This window comes from Schistosoma mansoni, chromosome 3 (genome assembly GCF_000237925.1).
Source record: "Schistosoma mansoni strain Puerto Rico chromosome 3, complete genome".
Classification (NCBI taxonomy): Eukaryota; Metazoa; Platyhelminthes; class Trematoda; order Strigeidida; family Schistosomatidae; genus Schistosoma; species Schistosoma mansoni.
Genome location: NC_031497.1, coordinates 12,249,610 through 12,272,057, shown reverse-complemented (window position 1 = coordinate 12,272,057; position 22,448 = coordinate 12,249,610). Strand labels below are relative to the sequence as shown.

The window sequence follows — 22,448 nt, the reverse complement described above, 5'->3', positions numbered from 1 at the left end:
TCTTTTAAAATCGAAACTTTCATAAAACCACTTACCTCCAAAAATAAGCGGAATTTGATTGGTTAGTATTAACCTACTTCGTAAACCGATAGAGAATTTAATTTGTGGTATTGAATCACATGAGGGAGTCGTAAACCAAATTTCCTGTTCGGCTTGTTTACTGAAGCCATCAATTACATTTTCTGTACAGGAGAATGGAGATAATTCCGGCATACGATATGACAGATTATTACAGTTAGTATTATTACTATCACTATTAGTTAGAAACCAAGTATTGCGCAGCCGAACCCACCAACTGGATTCATCAGAAACTGAACTTGTTTCAGGTAGATCAACATTTAAATGAGTTAGTAACACAATTTGTGACTGAATAAATTCAATGTCAAACGGATACTGACAATCTGGAGACCAAGAGACAAACACGCTCTGTAAGGAAATTCCAAAAAAAATCATTAGACCATAAATAAGACGGGGATTTATAAGAATAATGAAAATTGTGGTCAGTAAAGTTTTATAAAACACTGTAACACGAATCGAAAGCCAATAAATTATGGATCGATCAAGTGATATTCACTACATGGAACGGTTAATGTGGAAGATTGATGGTGGCAATTCACTACCCCACTATTACCTAGATTTAATTTATAGAGTATAATTCCTTAAACCCTTTTATAGACATATTTTTGTGTAAAAAAGCTATTTTCGACTGAAACAAACCATCACATTGAATAAATATTGGTTATGCAATTAACGTGATAATTCCAGGAAGTTAACTGGATAAGTCTTCAGTGCAGACAATTCTTCATTTTCGCAGAGGTTGTATATACAGATGTTTAATGGCAAATATTCTATATTTAGATCAATATACAACATAATCACGTCAATCTTATTCGCCCTTTATGAACATTAATAAATCCACTCGAACAAAGTGAGATTAGTGCACAGTTCATTAAATGTTTAATTAGCTAAGTAAAACTTTAACGATGTTGATCACTTATTCAAGTTTCACTTGCTCAATACTTCATAAAGTAAGACACCTAATCTTCCAAAAGTGTAAAAAAAATTTGAATTCAAGCTCTATTAGAATCCGTCGACCATAATCAACACAGAGTTATACGAAAATTTTAGTTTACAAACAAAATTCTCATAACCAATTTTTCATTATAAAACAGTGAGTTTATTAACCCAGTACAATTTTAGGTATACAGCTTCAATCTGAGAATTTAGTGTGAATGCTTGTTATGCCAAGACTATGATATTTTTCATTTTGCAATTTTTTGGGAATGCCGAAGACGTACTGGCTTTTATTTTTTGATTTTGAATTATTACTTCTACACGCCTGAGTTTCACTCTTAGATTTGGTTTGGTATTTTTTGTTAAGGCCTTTGATGTTATGTACATGTACACAGACGCATTGTATGGTACCATTAGCTTTCCTGAAGACAATAAAGACCCACTTGTAAAACCAATCTTTTTTCTTTTGTTGTGCGTATACTTTATGAACTGCTAAAGTTTTATTTCGTAGAACATAGAAAGATGATAGGATGATTTCGATATGATAGGCGACATTTTAGGAAACGATAAAACTTTCGGAATATGTACAATAGGTCATTTTCATAAAAATGCTAGTATAAGCCAAACATTAACAAGTGGACTGCAGACAAGCACTCACCATATGGAGGAGCCTAGATTGAATATGTAGTTAAATTGCTTATTATGCTAAATCGTTTCAAGCTGGTCCAAATCAAATACAAAGACAAGAAGAACCGGGTAAATTTAAAAAAAAATGAGATAAGATGTAAACAATGATGTACCATGTGGTACACAGAATAAAACAAATATGAAAAGCACTAACCCTTTTTTCCGTGATTGGAATAGCCTCAGTAACTGTACAACAATGATTTACGTAACATGTAAATATCTCTGCCATAGCTTCCAAAGCTGAATATGCAGTTTTGTCAAGTAAATTAGAAGAACCATGACAATGAAGAGCATTTCTATGTAGTAAGCTTGATAAAGTTGTCGATCGCGTTAAAACAAACTGACTTAATGCAGTTACCAATGGTTGCCAAAACTATGAAACAAAATTTAAGTAACATAAACAAAATATTAGATAAAATGAGATGACTCAAGTTATAAATTACGTACTTTTCACTCAACCATAAAATATTTCACGTAGTGGACGTATGGATCTAACGCTTATAATTTTACAACTGTAATTTTTTTTAATTTATAATTTAAAATCGATATTTTGTGATGACAAAGTAACAGATACAAAACAGTTATTACATACAAATTTATTGACTGAGGTGTAAATCAAAGCACGAAAATGTTCTAAGTGAAACCACACCCCTACAGTTGATAAAAAAAGGTGTAACTAGAACAGTTATAAACAGAAGTTTTTACAATGCGAATATAAACATCTGAACTGTCATTTCAAAGAGATAATAAACTCAATGTATTTATACGTAGTTTTAATAACCAATAATAGTTAGAAACTATGATAGACTATTAATTTGCAATACATGTCATTACGAAATGTATAAAACTACAAAAAAGAACATTTAGTTGGTGGAATTTAAACAATAGTTTTTTTTAATTTCTACATTTCCGTCAAATCCCTGACACAAAATACAGAAACTGACGTTGTTTGGACACAGATTCTGGTTATACATAGTCTTTTAGATGATGATGATCGGAGAGGTTTATTAATGGTTTCCATAAAGACATAGCCTGTAGAAAGTGATAAAGTAAGGTGAATTCTAATCTTTGAGACAAATGTTTCTTTTCAATAATTAGAAGTGAAGTTTTGTATGTTGTATACCTGAGTAACACTTTACTGCTGTTAAGTTCCTAACTAGCTAGCAGTAACACATGACCCCAGAGTTTTCATTACAGCCTAAATCATTTACCGTTTGATAAAGAAGAGGCAACCTTATAGATCAAGTGTTAAAACTAGCAAATCCGAACTGGCATACGATGAGAAACACACATGAATATCAAATTTACATAGAAGCTATCACAATTACTACATTTATCAACCCATCTGCCAAAAAAACGAGCATGATACATAATCGTTGGCTGCTATGTGCTACACTGACACACATGTGATAATAATTTTTCCCTAAGTCCTATACAATATTTTGATGTGTTATTTTTCCTTTCCGATCTATATTCGTATGTCATCACCCAATATTTCCCCACTTTAACTGAATTTCTCCTTCCATGCCGTTATGAAGTTTAGCAAGTTGGATGAATGTAGTTTTGTGAGTAGCTCAACATTAACAAATAAACTTCGGAAGAAAAACTAGAAAAATTTCTAAGTAATATGCTGAAAACTTTTAACATATTTTAGAATGGTGCGGTTCAAGCACTGATTAATGAATCGTCTAGGGATAACCATCTCTGCGAGTAACCAAGTTAATAAAATGAGAAATTTCACACATCATTCAAAACAAGCTAGAATTTAGGGGATCACCATATTTGCATAACAAAATTTAACTTACTGTAAAATTTGGTGAGTGAATTAACTGACTTAAAAATATTAAATTAGCAGTTAAAATATCCAGATCATTTTCCACCTGAAATGATGTTAATACAGGGTCAGACAGTTGATGAGTTGATTCTTTCAATGTATAAGAATTAGATGAAGAAGATTTATCACTTGTATTTAAAACCGGTAGTTGATCGAGACGTTTGAGAATGTACAGCCATCTACAAGTGGTATCAGTGAGCTGCAGACTTGAAGAAACGCCTACAGTCTCAGGCACAAGTGAGCAAATACACTAGGGGAAAATTTAAAAGATTAAAGTAGTTTGATTGTGCTCAATGTAATTGAACAAATTATATTCCTTCCTTTTATTGGTAATAAAACTGAATTTGTAAGCGAAGACAGCATACATTATCTCGATGTATACATACGTATCACGTTTTTATGGGTAAGCAAAAAAAATAAACAAAATATCCCATTGGGATCTATGGCGGGCTTCACAAATACCAATTCATATGCTATTTCTAAATGTTTGAGCCTTCGATCGAATACACTTCAACATAACTTACAAATATCATTAAACAATTATGCGATTTCAAACTCGAGACTTCGGGATGAATCATTTGAGAAAAGTTGTGATACATTTTGCACACTAAAACGTAGATTGACAGATGTCTTTATCAAATGGTTTACTGGGTTATGATAATACTCTATCAAACAGATACTCAATAAGCGTTAGTTTATTCATGAAACTCCTTGAACTACCCTTGGATTTCAATGTATTCACCTTCAAAGGGACTTTATACAAATAAAAAAATATACAGAATAGTCATGGGAACCCATGTCCTCAGTTGTTCTTAATTTATTGACATCCCATGTAGAGTCGGTTATTTTTACCAGTAAAATTAGATAATGAATCTGGTTCAGATATGTGGATGGAGCATCTGACATCATTAAGAAGTTTTTTTTGGAATTTTTTCTAGACTGATAGATACTTTCTCAGATTACATCAAATTATTTACGAGATAAAAATGTGAACTCAGTGAACTACCTTCTTAGACTGTTTAGTTAGAAGGGATTCTTATGTGAATCTAAATTTAACGATCTACCGAAAACCAATATACATTACACCATTAACACATTACTCTAACTCTACTTCTTCATGTAATGAATTTCATATTTTTCCACAACACGAAAAAACACACACACCTAAGTCTCACAAAAATTAAATTCTGACTAGAACAACAAAAAAAGTGATAAGACTTATACTGATCGAATCAAAAATATTTTGGCTTCATTTGAAAGAGTGTAAGTCTTGCCGTTGATGTTGTTAGGGACTGGATTTGATCAGTATTTATTGGCATATATGCATTCAAAGTACATTGTCTAGATTTTACTTTCAATTCACTAGCGTTCTTAAGAAAGTTTCACAGCATTTGGTAGTGTAATCCAAGATGAGTTTTTTTTAACTTAAGACTCGTCAGGTGTGACTTTTGCCTCAAAAGTTAAAACGCGTTATTGTCTTAACTAATGGATCCAGATAGCCACTGGCTTTTGCAGCTGGGATGAGTTATGTTTCATTTTTAAAAGTTAGATTCTTCCTGTCGCTGGTGTTAAGAACTGCAGTTGCTCTGTAGTTTGTTCTTTCCTATGTACTATTTAAAATTGTGTTAATTCAATTGAAATAATTTATTCACTGAAGAAGTGAATTACACTAAGCTGAGGAAAACCAGAAATTCAATTTTCTACTAATTTTCTTATTACATACAGATACAGGGTAGTTATTTTAAAAGTTGTAAATAGCTTTACCGAAAATGAAATAGTAATCCTTCATAATGGATTTCATTAAATCCATGCGTGATACAAGTGAAGTGTGATTTGACATTAATTGTTCAGCTAGATAATGAAAAATCAAGCAATATCAATTTGATAACTTCTGCATGAAAGATAGTTTCATTTTCTCGTTATTATTCAGTTAGTTGGGTAATGGTTCGGAACTTTGATATTCAAAATGAAAGGATTTCATGCTTGAATCCTGAGGTATTAATTTACACTGACAACAGTCGGTCAGTCACACGCGAATATCAATTATGGTACATTTCAGTAAACTATCAGACAGACTTTTATCACAACATAAACAAAAATAGGTGATAACCTGTCATTAATGATCAGGAATAATTGAGAAAAACATCGATAAGTAGGAAAAATTACCTATTACACATCAAAGCACTGTAGTCAAACTCCATCAGATGTTTCCATTCGATCATTTTAGAGTCTTAGATACTTATAATTTTGGTATAAGTAAAAATGACTTTAGATATTTTAAAATCGTCCATTTCTTAGATATATACTGCTTAATTTGAAATCGAAATCGGAGTGTATTGTCATTATCATGAATTATTAGCACTAATTACCGTAAAACAAAAATGATAAACAATAATTGAATTCAATATTTGCTACATACTTGACGAGCAGCCTGTCTTACTATACTTCGTGAATCACCCAGCCGACTGAAGAATGAATGAGTAAATGCATCAGAAACTGAGATATTAAATGAGTCCGATTTTAATGTTTCCTGTAATTTAGTTATCAAGTGACAAACAAGTTTGTTTGTAACACTCAGATTTAATTTTTCTGAAAATCGAATGAGGAAGAAATAAAATAAAAATCGCTCTAATGAGAATGGAAATAGGACTTGAACAGTAAAAAAAATTAAAGTAAAACAAAACGCAGTGCTAACTACGAATAAGAAAAGTAGTTTTAATTATGATAAATTTCCTAACAACATTATTGTCGTTATTAAGAAATAAAAAGGTGAGAATCAATTTATTTCTAACCAGAAGAAAATGGATTGTGATACTTATTTTCCGCAAAATGAAATCCTGACTAGTTAAACGTGAATATTTTTATCAAGAAAAATACTAACTAAACGAATATGTTCCGCGTATTGAAAGAAAGCTTACTTATATTTGCTAATAAACAGATAATTTTATTAGTTGATATTTGTTTAAAATATCAACTAATGAACTAATTTTTTGATTCCTGATAAATAGTTAATTGATGTGGAGTACGTACATGACATCATTCCGGTTGATGAATACCCTGATATATTGCGGATTCTTTTGAAGACTATGAGTATCAACTCGAAAACGTCTCATATGCATTTACGTCTCCCACTAAATTCAAAACATTGTTGCTCTAATAGCCTGTGTTGACCTTAAAACCGTCCACACGGAGTGAAGTTGCTAACCTCCTAGAGAAATCGCGGCATTGTATCACAGAGCTCCTTTGGCCAGTAATCGCAAGTAGTGCAAATAAGATATCCGTCTGTCATGAAAGAGGTAAGACAGGGAGCAGCAGTCTGTTTTATAATGCTTTACTGGTGTGAAACATGACCTATGCAAATAAAAATGCACAAAAGCTGTAGGTAATTAAATATAAGTGTTTTCGGAGCATAGCTTGCGTTTGGTGGAACGATTAATCAAGCAATACAGAAATTAGGTGTGTGAAACAAAGTTGTGAATCCTCATCGATTGATACAACTGAAAAATTTTATGTATGCCCAAATACAGCACCAGTTCATGAAGACACCGACCGTTGGTTTACCGGCAATTCGATTCCTTTTAACTGTGTTGACTCAATATGGAAACTTGGGCTGATGAACACTTATGCTATATTCTACAATGAATATATAACTGACTTCGATTACAGTCGGTTAGTGCCATATTATGAAGTCTAGGAGAGGAGGATTAAACCGACAATCAAATGTTAATAATTGGACATTAAAGTTATGAAAATACACCACAACAGCCATGAGACGTTTTCTTAAAAGACTAAAAATTAGGAAATACATACGTACCTGGTTTAACAGCACACAAATTATAGAATATATCGATATTTACAGATTGCCCAATAGTTCGTGAAATATGTAAACGATCAGTTTTACTGGCTTGCGCATGTGTTATAGCATCATACAGTAGATATTCACATAAACACTGAACAGGAAGAACATCTAAATCCTCTCCAGTGGATTCAACTAGGCGCATCAGCCATGGCTGTGCAACAACATTATTAGCTAGTAAAAATGGAGTTTAAAAAGGGAGTCGAATTATTTATCGGTAAACAAAGTCATCGAAACTTATCAACGTAAAGTTTATAATTTAAAATGACTGCAACAAATAGTAGGTCTTAGAACTGAAACTACGAGGTGTCAAACGTCTTAGAGTTACTGTAAAATTAGATTAGATGACTGCATGTTTCAAATATGCAGTGATGTGATAGTTAATACTTAGTTCTATCAGCAAAGTTCCTTCTACATTTAAAGCTGGAAATCTCATTTGAAAGTAAAATAAAGAAACTGCATATCACATTGTATAAATTCCATATTTTACACATTCTTTCAGATGAATGCAACGAAATTAAAAGGGTTAAGAAATCCTATTTTCACATAGGTATCTATTCAAACCTATTACAAATTTAATTTATTCAAAAGGTGGATTGTTATCGGTACCCCAGGTACGTTACGCAATTTAACTTCTGAACATAAAGTCCCACGTTTGAACAGGTTTTACTTATTTTATTTTAGGCACGTGATCATAACGATAAAATCTTGCATAATTCAGCTTATTGCACTTTCTGTTTAATGTATCAAGCAGGATGTCAAAATGCGTGATCATTACATGTGTGAGTATGAGTATGAAAGTCCAATAAACAGCCAATTAAAGTTCGAAAAATTGTATAATCAATACAGTTCAAATTTCATAATATCTTGTATATATTCGTATACAACAATTTCGATCTAATTGAATAAAAAACATTTACATTCTTCACTATTTTAAACGTTTTCAGTATTTAGGACAGCAGGTCGTCAACAGAAAAATCATTCAAACAAGAAAGTATAACGGGACTATACCTTGATTGTGTAATAGATCAAGAAGGAAGTCCGGATTTCTACTATTCCATAGACGACGCTCAAGATGGAGACGTTGACAAAGGAAACGAAGGTAACGAAGTTGTTCTTCAGGTAAACGGCGACATGGTCCACGAGGGTTATTTCGAACTAATTTATTTATGAGCTGAGAAGATTCAGGAGTAATTACAATAGAGGAATCAGATGTGAATGGATGGTTTTCTTCAGCCTTTGAAGTTGTTGATATGTTCTTATTATCATTTGCAAGTAAAAATGATTCTAAACGAAGAATCAACTGAACTTCTATTTCATAATTCTAAAATGAAAAAAAAATTAGTTGCAAATGCATTACACAGCTTCTGAAGTGAAATGATAAGTGAATCACTGAAAAGGTTTGACGGACTAAACAATTAAAACTTCGGTTCATCGAAGATGAAGAAATAAATGTAAGACTGACCTTATATAGCCCAATATAACAGACGATGAGAAAGGATACAAACTTGTGCCCAAACACTTTCGAATAAACGGATTTGACTTAAAAACTAAGGGTAAAAAATGAATGTTCGGTTATTGAAGTAGGTTAGATTCACGAAACAATCCAAAAAGCCGACATAGGAACCTGTACTGGTCACAACTGACTCTGAAACTGACATTCCAAAAAATATTTTACTATCCTGAAGATAGAGCATTTTAGTTAAACATATCAAGTGAGGTGTCTCGTAATAGGACTACGCTTGTAGTGTATGCTACTTATATCGAGAAAAATAAGTAGTATGTGACGCCAATCTGAAGTTGAGTGCCTTGGCAGCAGAAGCCGTACAGTTCTTAAAAAGCCAAGTGACAAGTGACACTTATATTAAATGATGTATTCAATACAACTCAGAAGGAAAGTTTTAGTTCAAGTACTTAATTGAGAGCCACACTTTTAGTGTAAGAACTTTCAATTTCATCAGATTACACAAACCAAAATAATGAGGACAGGTTAAAGTGATAAGAAAAAATTCAATGCTCTAATCACCACAATACTAAACCTAAATAAAAATGTTTTAAACTTAACACATAATGTCAATCCATTGAATTAACGAATCTAAAAGATTTTTATGTATTATTAAATCAAATAAGTAATATTTGATTGTCATAAGTTTTTGATATTGTTTTAAAGAGACATATAAACAAAATTAACTATCTAGCAGTAATACTTTAATTTGTTTGTAATCTAATCAATCAGTAAAAAAACTGCACTGATTTTAAGCAATATACATATAATCATTACAGAAATGATGATGAAGAGGTAAAAGCAGAAGGAAGTGAATCGCAAACTTTTTATAGAGAAAAATAAGCTTAAGCTATGATCGAATTGGAAAACTAGGAATGAAAATTTCATAAATACATAACTTATGATTCGATATAAAGATATAATAATAACCATAAAATAATAATAAACTATAATTACCATCTTTTCTGTTAATTCAACATTATGATTATGACTGATTGATTCTTTGGTTGAGTGATTGATGAAGTCACTAAAAAATTTAAACATTATTATCATGATCAATAAGTTGGAAGGATTTTATTCAAAACATATAACGATTCCATACTAATTAAGTGGTTGAACTTAGAATACAGTGCAACTATAGAAAGAACTATAATAAATATACTGACTTCTACAAAAACAGAATAATAAAAGTCGATATTGAAATCAAGTAAACCGAAAGTTCAGTAATGTTTTAGTTTACAAACATAAACTAAAATTCTAAAAGTGAATCCAAACTCAATGAACGAATTGGCATTTTTCTTTTTATAAAATGAATAATAGAAATCAACATGTTTTTCGGGTAAGTAATGTTAGAAGATGTGACTAATCAGAAAAAGAGGAATGAGACCACAGAAAAATAGAACAACATATGTACGCAGAATTTGTTAATTCACGAAAGTATTACAAACTGTAGTAGTCGTAGGATAAAAACAGGCAATAGGCAGGAGGAATCTATGTTTATTATGAGAAGCATTTACATAATTCATATACATAGCTTTCAATCTCCCATCTGTATCTTTTAATGTGTTCTGCCATTTGGACAGTCTTTTCATCTGGTCCCCAGGTGTTTTCTTAATGCCGTAATTTTGCAGTACTGTAACTGTTTTGTCCATATGACGAATGCTACAACTTCGATGCCACGTTCCGCTACATATTACTTACAAACACCCTTGTGAGTAGGGTAGTGGTGAAATTGCATGTAAGACAAAAGGTGTTATATATTATGCACAATGTCAAGACTATGTTTCTTTGTATCTAGTTTTGGCTAAACGAACAACTGTAGGTAAGGAAAACTGATTGATTACACTCTATTGATAATTAAATTCATGATTAATAACTGTGATCAATTTAATTTCGAGTAGAAACTTGATAATGGTTAGCTAATGAAATAATAAGATTTATCACTATTCTTGTAAACTGTGACAAAACAGTCAATCCTAAGCAGTTTATTAACTGTGTGATGAAAATCAACCGGCATTCTATTCCATAACGTCTAGCATAGTTAAATGTTGAATACTACAACTACTTAGCATTTTATTGTTATATGGAAAAAGATATATTAAGAATGCACAACGGCAATTAGTAAACATAGAGAAATGAAATTTTGAATATTATTTTTTCAGAAATACAATTGCAAAGCAATTTTTTTATTTCGATTTGACATTTAAACTACTGATTGAAAGGGTGATAATTCAGTAATCGGTACTCAATGGTTGGTGATCTGCTGAATTATCCTACATTTTAGGCGTGTTTAAATGAGTAAATTCATGAGACTAGAATGATAGCTACTTCATTGATGGTATTTTATTACTTACTAGATTTTTTGCTAGTGTTCTTTCTTAAATCTCCACAATAGAATGTTCCTTTTTCTTCTTACAGAAAAACGATTTTACTTCAACTAGTATGCATTACATAAAACTAAACAGTGTGTGTCAATAGTATATTAGAGGTAAATTTAAGAAGTGGAACTGGTGTTATACACTAAAATCATGTGAAGCACGTAAATACACATCAGATATGATTTTGAATATAAATTATACAAAATGTTATTACAAAGCTTGGTACTGTGAAAATATCATATTTTATGTAGATTATAGCATACCTGCTTATCACAATTTCCATCAGACGCCTAACAGTAGGAAAGTTAGACCAAAGATAAGAACCTCGGAAGTAAAAAAAATATAAGATAAAATATAGTTGAAACAGAATAGCAATGAATTTTTGATACAAACTTAAAGTTCAAAATAATAAAACTGTTTGGTGATTTTTAGGGAAACTCCTCAAAGAAAATGAAATGATAGATTGAATTATGTACAGAAATCGATTGTACAGTCTTCCTCGTGTTTAAATAATAAATGGGACAAAAAATGGAATAATTTCTAATAACTAAACTGAATATTATAAACGAATAAAAAAAATCGTACAAACGGGCATTATACCACGAATCGCGATTTGTATGGTTTATGAGGTAAACTTGAAAGGCAAATTACAATAATGAATTGCCATTGTGGTGTGTGCTACTTATACGGACAGATATAAGCAGTATGTATTAGGCATTGGAGGTAGAATTCTTATTGACAGAATAAAGAAGTGAGGAGAAGAGAAAGGAAAACAGTAAGTAATCGAAATAACAACAAGAATGGGAGAACAATGTAGTTTGTAAGAGACAATTCAATAACGATATAAAAACAGTGTATTTGATGCATTGTTTTCATATTTTACATAATTTTGCATAATATAATTAACTTCTTTTTCTTCGTTAACTACACCATGACTGATTGATTAATATACAAAAGTGATGGTAACAGGAATGAACAAAATTTCACCTTACGTAGTTTTGAGAACACTTGAAAGGTTATAAATAATAGATATGGTTCACAAAGTATAACACAGCAAACAGAAATGAACGTTGATCAAGTTAACCATAAACTCTAAAAAAATACAATCAGCTGTTAGATATTGATGTAAAAAAAAGTCAACAATGTATCTTTAGATCTACGGTAGTTATATTATTTGATATATCTTTTGAATGTTATTGCTAGCTGATTTTATATTCAATACAATATATGTGGTTAGTAAAGATGGGGAAAGTAGTTATTAAGATAAGATCACGGAGTTAACGTTCATTTCAGCGTGTTTTGGTTATTTCGTGGCTCAATCAATTAATATCACTTTCTAATAGTTTAATATTACAAAACAAAGATAATGTCAATAACTACAATCCCTAGTTTATCATAGTTACTTATTAACGGTAAAAAGCATGTAAAATGAATTAATTCAAATTATTGAACTTGAAATCAGAGATAATTTCCATTGTTTTTCCACGTTAATAGCAATTTAATAGTTATATTTTTTCTTTAAGCTAACTGATAAACCTTTCACTATTACATTAAAAAGAATTCTCATGACAATATTTCATTATCGAATCACGATCACAAAACAAAACAATATGGTTTATATTGTATGAAATTTATGGAATATTTAAAATTGTCAAAGTTTACTTACCACAAGTACGAGAACAATAAGCAGCTAATATAACACAAGTTAACGTTACTTTCCAATAAAGTTGGGCATAAGCAAATTCACTCATTTCACTTTGAAGAAATTGGAAAAAAAATTCTTCAAATTCAACAAACATATGCGTAAAATATAAAACATACATGTAATATAGTAAAATCATCAAGAAAACATATACAGTGTAAATTCTCGTTTTAGCCAGTTGGAAAGCATATGATCAAATAGAAAACACTAGCTAATAATATTTAGCTATAAACTAATACCACTGTGGTATATCAGTATTTCTAGCTTCTGTTTGAAACAATTTCTAACTAACGAGTGTTCTTTTTAATAATAAATATATTTCTGTGATATCCCATTGAGTAGAAAGTTGCATTTCTGACGTTTCGTGACTTAATTTATTTACTCTGAGGAAGTGGCTTCAAGAAACGTCAGAAATACAAATTACTACTCATTTGGATATCATGAGTACATATTTATTATTAACTTTCTAAAAATTTTCAATTAATTCGAAACTTTCAGGTCTAACCATTTTATTGTTACCTACAGAGACTTCTTTTTGCTTAAATGAACCAATGTTCCTTTAAATGATGTCATTCTGTATTGAAAACTACCAGTAAGTGACAAAATCAATTGATAATTGAAGCAAAAACCACTAACAACAAAGCACATCAATGAAAAACTTTACACTCAGTTATGTTAATTTATTGTCTTACGCAGGAATCTGTTGATCAGATAGGTAAGTACAACTAGCAAAAAGAAGATCAACTAATTGTTCAGGTCTAGTTATGGTCACGCCATCTACACCTGGAATACAAAAAGGATTAAAATACATTAGACAGCACAATATAATCGTATATATTAGATAATACCAGGTAGACAATAAGAAGTATAAGTTATCAGGACAAAAATAGTAACCCAGGTATTAAAAAATGGCGAACACTATACTGATCCAATAAATTATTGTAAGTCATTCATCAGTCGTTCAGTAAGATACATTTCGAAACTCGGTGGTCACTATATTAAATTATGCAAATAAGGTAGGAAGGCTAAATTGAAATGTACAATTTACTAAATATCATTATATGACCTAGAATCCACTATTAGTTTTTAATGAGCTTGCGTGATTGAATTATGACCTACCATAAGAAATTACACAAGTTATTCGATTTTGCGAAATAAATTTAAATATAATTACTGTGAAATGAAGGCCCAGAAAAGCTACAAAAAGCATTAAGGCTGGCTTTGACACATTACTTGAACATTACATCGATGCAACTTTCCAGTATAAATGTGAAACAAGTAAAGAAACTAATTCATACAAGTTAGATTATTGGAAAAGTGGATAAACCATGTGTGGAGCAAGTCTGATAAACAACTAAGTACCTTCAACTGATAAACGGTTGATTACCAGGATATAAAAACTAGTTAGACGTCGTGACTATGGAATAATTATTAAAACAAGACATATGAAAATAATCAACGTAAAATGATCCTAGTTAGAATAATTTACAACGAATGAATAAATAATTGCAATAAATAATTGACTCAGATTTTCTGCTAATTACCTGAGTCACAGGATAGCATAGCGCCGCGCCATATAAGATTACATACTATATCTCCAGCTTCTACAGCAGTAAGAAAGTGACATGATGTGTCTAGACCCAAAATCAGCAACTGATTAAGCAGTTTTTCAGATACGTCAGTGTCACATATTAAGCGAGTTAGGAAACTGAAGAGAAAGAAGAACGAGTCTAAGTAAATCTAACTTTTAACTGTTTGAAAATTCCTATCAAACCAAAACACAAATATGCAAAAAAAAAATATTTTTTTCAATAAATTCTCATGGTGTTTAGTACTTATAAACCCAGATTAGTGATTTCAGAGAATGGGACAGTTTAAAGCCAGTACATCGTTTAAAATTATAGCATTTAAATTCGGGACTGTTTGCAAAAGAAAATAAGTTTTTTATCAAGTAAACAATGTTAACTTGAGGAAGTTAACACGTTGAATGAAACTGAGATAAATAATCAGAATTAAACATGAATAACATAAATGTGAGAATATTTAGACATGAAAACCATGTCACACAGTTCGTGAAAATATGTAATTATCAGGTAAATAACCTGTTATCTTATCGTTTGATACAATTTGTATGGCTACATTGAATGTTTGCACAAGTTCGTGCTCAGAGTTGGCGTTTGTCGTAAAGTTTACTACTTTGAGTGCAAGTTTTCTAATCTACACTAGTAACCACTTGTTGTTAAACCATTAATTATTTTTAAATATTCACATATAGCCGTCTTGGACAATGTATAGTTTATCGAGGAGCAGTTCAACTGTTCTGCTGCTACGGTGACATCGATCAGACTGTCCTACTCTTCATGGCAGGTGATGACTAACCCACCTGACGAGGCGGAATTCCGCAGGAAACTCCTAGGGCGCCAAAAATCACCAGACCTGGATGACTTACCTTCAGCCCTTTTCAAAGATGGTGACGACCTTCTTGTTAAAGAACTGACTGCGTTGTTTACAAAGGTCTGGCAACTAGAGAGTGTTCCAATATCATGAAATTAGCTAATAGTTGCTTCTATCTTTAAAAAGGGTTCACGTTGTTTCTGTAACAACTATAGAGGGATAAGTCTACTTCCGATTGCGTCCAAACTATTGACATCCATTATACTCCGTAGATTGTTCAAAACCCTAGGAAGATTGACTCGTGAGGAGCAGTCTGGTTTTCATTCTGGTGGAGGATGCATTGATTATATCTTCACCCTCCGCCATATGTTAGAACACTGTCATACTTATCAGAGGTCAACAATCGTAGTGTTTGTTGACATCAGGGTTGCCTTCGATTCGTTAGAAAGGACTGTTCTCTGAAATTGTCTATTGTAGAAGGGTATGCCTAAGAAGTTTATTAACATCTTAAAAGTCATACATACGAAAACCTCAGGCAGAGTGAAGGCAACCAACCATCTCTCTCTATACTGTTGTATTCAAGCAGTGGGGTTATACAGGGCTGCCCAATCTCATCACTTCTCTTCAACTTTGCTGTCGATTATGTTTTAGAAACAGTTCTACTGTAGTGAATAAAACACCGGTTGGGGACAATCGAATGTATTTAAGCAAACATTACAGACTATCTCGGTAAATTCTGATAACCAAACAATGAACAGTCAATTTGCAAATTAACAACCAATTGTTTCAATCTTCACTGTTTCTTCTCTAATTCCATTGCTCATGCATTTTCCAAACGATTGTGCTTCATTTCAGTTCTTTCCTCATCCGTCTTCTGCCAAAATACATTCTATGTCTGACCAACACCATATACTACTTATATAGATATAAGTAGACCACACCACATTATTGGATGTAGGTAATGGTGGTGTGGATCTATCACCTGGAGAGAGTGGCAGGACCTCGATCCTGCACTCGCCCTGTGTAGAGAGCAGATAGAAGTAGTCGAGAAGTTCGTGTACCTGAGTAATTGATTAAGTGGTGAGATTATTTCACGTATAGTGAAACCCAAAATAACTTATGCCAACCTGGGCTATCTTTCGTGCCTTCGTGATGTAAGCCTGGCTGTAACATATCGGATCTACAACGCGTCGGTGAGAGCAGTTTTGCTCTGTTTGTGAAACCTGGCCTCTCCGAGTTAAGGATGTTAGATGAATCTCTGTGTTTCATTATCTTGTCCCCGAAGGATTGCGGACATTCAATGACAACATGATGGTAACGCAGAAGTTCGGCGCCATGTCTTCGGGCAAAGAGTCGACACTTCAATTGGTGTTACCATCTTGGAACACCGACTTCGATGGCTTGGACATGTATTACAAATGTCATTCCAGAGAATTCCACGTCGTGCATTATTTGCCGACGCTGTGACTGGTTGGAAAAAGCATAGAGGTGGTTAGTGTATAACATGGTGTCGTGATATGAAAGAAAGCTGTACCGGACTGACTTCTGTTGGTCCTTCACGACTACCTGGTTAGGGTCCTAGAGATGGTGCAAGACGGTGGCTAGAGATGTTATCAGACATGGCTCAGAATAGAAGCCAGTGGCGATTCTGCTTTAACTTTATTTATAAAAGTGAACGTATCTTCTTTAACTGAAAGAATTCTTTCTGGTTGTATTTTTACTATCTGAATTATTTATCCCATCATTATTATTATTAATTCACTCTCACACACTAGTTTCTGTTCATTGCTATTGAGTGGCGCATGTGTATTTGGTGCCCCCTTGTCCCAATATTCGTTTTCAAATATATATAACAATAGTCACACAATAGTTATGAATTTGACAAAACTAGATAGTTCTATTGGTAAAACCCCGCTACGGCATTAAAGTACCATTGGACAAGTATATTATCTACCACTGATGAACTGTACAGGTGTTTATATGACTGTTTAGTTTGGCCTTGGGAAGTAACCAGTACGAAAGTTAGTTTTATAGCATCAGAATTAAAATTCCAAAGAGGCGATTAACAAAAAATAACTCGGAAACAAGTTAAGGTCAAACTTAATCTAAGTTGTTATTCGGATAGTAGTCATCTATGGGTCTATTTTATTCCGAAACAATCATGGGAATACATTATCATGACAAGAAATAATTAAAAAGTAACTTACTTATTGTCTTGATCTGGCCATATATCCTCTGTAGGATATAATCCAGAAGTGAGCTGATAGTAGCTTTCCGATTGTGATTCATTTAGTGGAGTTAATGAATCTAAAACAAACGCTTGACGAATGAGATTGACAGGTTTAATTATCTCTATACACTTCAAAAAAGGGATTGAACAATTTTGGATAACCACACTGATAAACATAGGCAGCAACGATTTCGTCCATCGTACAAACGCTAAACGAATTTGACGTAAAGTCAAATGGTGAACTTTGACAGCTTCAGTATAAGAACCTATGTGAAAAAGTAGTGAATTAGGTTCCTTTTTAAAACTGAGATTACGATAGATAAGAACGATGATGAATAATTTTCACATTTTACTAGATTTCAGAAAGTATCCATGCTACGAAATCGGAATATTATTTTATTAAAAATACAAACAAGACATTGAAAAATGAGTGCCCAAATTATATAATAGTCACTTGCGTTGAGAGCGAATAATCAAGTATAACAGTTTATACCCAATTTGAACAAAATGATGTAATAATTTACGACACAGGAAATCATACTACAATTTGTAAACTACGCTAGAATTTCGTGAACAAGTTGTTAGTGATAATGCTACAAATTGCAACTGAAATAACCGTAGCAGATACAAATCCTTAAGTTTATTAAGAGTGATTCGGAAAAAAATTTCAATGGTTCATAAAACACGGTCTGAATAATAAGGAAGGTGTCAACAGAAGATAAAAATGAATAATATAAATGTCAGAAAATAAATTAATTCATTAATCATTTCTAAAACTAACATATTTATTGCAACTAAATAAAAATGCACAGAATAACAGAGTGAGGCATTCAATATCATTAACTAAATTATTACATACATTGTGGTCGGACTCAGACTAAAAGCCAAAATACGGGAATTTTACAATTAAACAGTGTAACGTATACTTACGACAAAACAACAATAATTTAATAACATAATATAATTTTTCAACCTACTTGTTCGTCTACTACTTGTTGTTGTTGATGAGGATGAATTACTAAGAAATGGTCTGTTAGCTGATAACATTTGTAGAGCACACACCAAACTTACTAAACCACGTAAATAGCATTGAAAAACAGAGATATCAGTTTTCGACAATTCAACAGTCGATTTTCCTTGCGACTGATCTCTTTGTTGAGTAAGTGATACCAATACTTCATTCACTACTGTAGAAGCAGTGACTGGACCACGAAATGAACGATCTTGTAGTAATGCAAAAGCAAGCTCTGAACATGGTAAATAATTTTGTTGTGACTGAAATAAAGAATTTTGAGATGAGAGAGTTGAACTACCGACAGGTCTATCATTATCATTGCGCATAAAACGTGCTAGTTCTCGTAAAAATTGATAGATTGGAGAAAGACGACGGTTTAATTCACCATGCAACTGTGACTCAGTCAACGAACTTTGAGAAGCTTGGTTGGCGGTGGCTAATGAAGCCAAAATTAATCGTTCACTTAGTAGATCTCCGATGATCTAAAAACAAAAGCAGTGATTCAATAGCATTATTGAATAAACAAAGGTTTAGGAAGTGTACCTACTGTACTTAAAATAACATTGGTCAACTTCTAATATATGTCAGCCAATGGGAAGATGAAAACAAAGTGTAATTAGCTAAAAACTAATGACCGATGACATAAACAGCAGTGGCAATGTTCAACACTATACGAATAAAAAGAGAATGACAGACATTTGAAAAATACACCACTTGCTCTCAAAAGCGATTGCCGCAGGTTAGATATGTTTAGGTTAGAAAATGGACATGTATGCACTAATGTAAATTAGATTTATCTATCCAAGAGCAGTGTCACATTCTTCAAACTACCAGAATGTGTTGTTGGATAGTTGGAGGCTTTTGAAAGGATGACTGAAACCAATGTGTTGTGTTGATTTGAACACATCAAAAACTAGTATCATAAATAAAACACAAACGAATCATCATTATTTACTTAAAACTTCTCGAACTTAAGCTTAAGTATAGACAATATACAATTAAACTAACACGAAAAAATATTCAAAATTGGCGAATCGTTCAGTTTTTGATTCATAAACTCAAGGGTTGTAATTCAGAAACGTGAACCCAAATAAAGTGATCGGATAATTCAATGCTAATAAAATGATACATGATTCAACAATTTGAATAGTCATTTTCGACCAATTCAGTCACGGGGTTGATATCCACTTTGCTTGACAAACTTTAAAAGGTCACGAGGTGTCACCAACTCCAACACCATAGATTCAGCTCCAATTTAGTGGGCAAACTTCCACAATGCTACTTGACGAGAAAAATATTTTTTTATAATACAAAAATGATAATCTGGTGCCTCTTTCTACGAATATTTGTGTTCAAGTAAATAAAAAATAGACGGATATCTCGCCGTCTGCATTGTTGACATAAGTTGGCAAAAGCCAAATGAGCTTTCTTATTCGTGAAGAGATTTCTTCACACACCCATCCATTAGGGTTGATCAAACTTCCAAGATAAGTGACGCTATCGACGTGTTGGACTACTCTACTCCTTATCCTTAATTCAGGTGCTGACGCAGGCCAGTCCTGGAGCAACAACTTGCATCTAGAGGAGGAGAAACGTATTTCAAACACCCTGGCATTGTTGCTCAATTCTACCAAAACTCTGCATTTTACCAGAGTCTTCACCAAACAAGACTTTGTCATCTGCGTATTCTAAGTCAATAAGTGCACCGCCTCCTGGTAGGAGATCAATTCCTGAAAATTCAGTCGACGAGAACGTTATTTCCAGCAATGGGTCTATTGTGAAATTAAACAGCAATGGGGATAGTGGACAGCCTTGTTTGACACCACTTGAGGTTGCAAAGTCACATGACAGCTCTGACTCGACTGGTAGTGTTCGAGTAAAGAGCCTTCACAAGGTTTATGTACTTCTGAGGTGCACGTTTTAATGACAGACACTGCCACAGAACTTCTCGGTCTACACAGTCAAATGATGCTTTCAAGTCAAGAAAAACTATCATTGTCGGACGCCGATAAGCATGCTTGCGTTCTAGAACCTGACGAATAGTGAATATATGGTCGATGCAGGCACAACCAGGTCTCAAGCCAACCTGATTTTCTCGGGTTTGCATTTCACGAGTCTTTGTTAGGCTTTCAATAATTATTGAGGCTAGTATTTTAGATGCTATATTAGTCAAACTAATCCCTCTATGGTTATTATAGGATGATTTTGATCCTTTCTTATATATTGGGACAATCAGTGATTGCGACCAGTCAGATGGAATTACGTCCAACTCGCAGATTTTAGCTAAAATATTAGTTCAACTAATCGCTAAAACTGAACCAGCTGCCCTTCTTGGTTTTAGATTAGCTATAGCTATATTAGCTATATTGATATTTAACCTTAGTCTTTGATAGAAAGTTGCTTTAAATTGAACAAACCACTCGACTGTTACAAAAGAAAACAATGCAGAATATTTTTAGTGCTAAAAATATTGTGCATTGTTTTATTTTGTACTGTTTAAACTTGTGTTAATTTTATTCGGTTATTCACTTACTCTGAAGAAGTGGTTTACATTATCCACGAAACTTCAGAAATACAATTTTCTACTCACTGGGATGTAAGAAAAAACATATTCAATATTACTTTCTACCAAATGTTCAGTTTATTTGACATGATCAAGTCTAACTTTGTCATTGACACCCACAAACACCCTAGATGTAAAAATTAAACATGAAATCAATTTTGTGCAACACAAACAACAATCAACCAGAAAGAATTGAAGGAATTATAAAAACTATTTATACAAAATGATTGACAATTCTATACAGATAATTTTACTTACACGAATCCAGTGTGAACCAAAGCGTTGGTAAAGGAAAGGTAACAAAACACTTGCTGAACTGGTACCTCTACTTGACGCACTAGATGCATTAGCAGCTACTGCTGCGATTCCAGCACAATTCACATTGTTATGTTGTGAAGCTTGATTATTACTTTCTGAGGATAGAGCTTGAACAGTTTCAGAAATTTTCAAGACAACTGAACTTAAGTTCTGGTTTAAATGACCAGACTCATTTGTATTTGGTACAAAGCGTAACTCTGGAGCTGCTGAGCCTAGATTTACCATACAATACAGGTTCATAGGAGCTGCTTTAACCAAATGACTGACACATTCAAGAAAAGCCGTCTATAAGAATTTAAATATAAGGAGAATAAAGCTACAATCAGTTATCCATAGTTATAATTGTATTTTGTTGTAAATACATATATGGAATAGGGGGTTTATTGGCTCGTGTTTTATAGATATTTTTGTAGGAGACATTGATAAACTAGATATTAAGATACAGTATAGTTTTTTAGAAATGATAACAATTTCCATCAGAACTTACTAGCAGGCTATGATGACTGAAGGAATAAATAGTCATTTAAGATAAACGCCGAACTCGAGACTGAAGTTCGAGCGCTTACGGCGTTTACAACGGGTGGCAAATTTGCTGCTTAAGTCACCAGTAAAAAAACTGTGTCGTAAGCTAGAGAACTTGTGAAGTTAGTGAGATGGACAATTACAGTGCTTTAAAATCCCTGAAGAAAAACTGCTCTGAAAAAAAAATGCTCCATTACCTAAGCAACATTAACTAAACTGTGCCTTGCGCTGCAGCCACAAAAGCCTGCCAACGTAAAAAAAGAGGAAATTCACAAAGGACCTCAAATCCTGAAACGCTACAGGACACAGCACAAGTGACGACCGCCAGAACATCTTCCAAAATAAGAGCGATATTCTGATCAAGGGACTAACTGGTTTGTTTAAGTTGTGACATACTTGATTCTAAAATAAAATATTTAATGAATTCATTT

At 32.7% G+C, this 22,448-nt stretch overlaps 2 protein-coding genes across 2 annotated transcripts in view; one reads left to right on the top strand and one right to left on the bottom strand.

The window, feature by feature from the left end:
* The window catches only part of Smp_127510 (putative myosin XV), a gene marked incomplete at both ends in the record, with an annotated part of 195,567 nt that overhangs the window by 147,132 nt on the left and 25,987 nt on the right, over positions 1-22,448 (top strand). The window lies entirely within an intron of this gene.
* Smp_210070 (host cell factor-related) overlaps positions 1-22,448 on the bottom strand; it is a gene marked incomplete at both ends in the record, with an annotated part of 58,471 nt that overhangs the window by 17,113 nt on the left and 18,910 nt on the right. The window contains 14 exons of the mRNA XM_018799254.1: positions 36-426; positions 1,856-2,074; positions 3,507-3,785; positions 5,955-6,124; positions 7,350-7,565; positions 8,403-8,715; positions 9,853-9,922; positions 11,537-11,597; positions 12,940-13,028; positions 13,668-13,758; positions 14,520-14,683; positions 17,577-17,865; positions 18,577-19,096; positions 21,436-21,780. Of these exons, the coding sequence (XP_018651061.1) occupies positions 36-426; positions 1,856-2,074; positions 3,507-3,785; positions 5,955-6,124; positions 7,350-7,565; positions 8,403-8,715; positions 9,853-9,922; positions 11,537-11,597; positions 12,940-13,028; positions 13,668-13,758; positions 14,520-14,683; positions 17,577-17,865; positions 18,577-19,096; positions 21,436-21,780 (3,217 nt within the window). The remainder of the gene's footprint in view (positions 1-35; positions 427-1,855; positions 2,075-3,506; positions 3,786-5,954; positions 6,125-7,349; positions 7,566-8,402; positions 8,716-9,852; positions 9,923-11,536; positions 11,598-12,939; positions 13,029-13,667; positions 13,759-14,519; positions 14,684-17,576; positions 17,866-18,576; positions 19,097-21,435; positions 21,781-22,448) is intronic.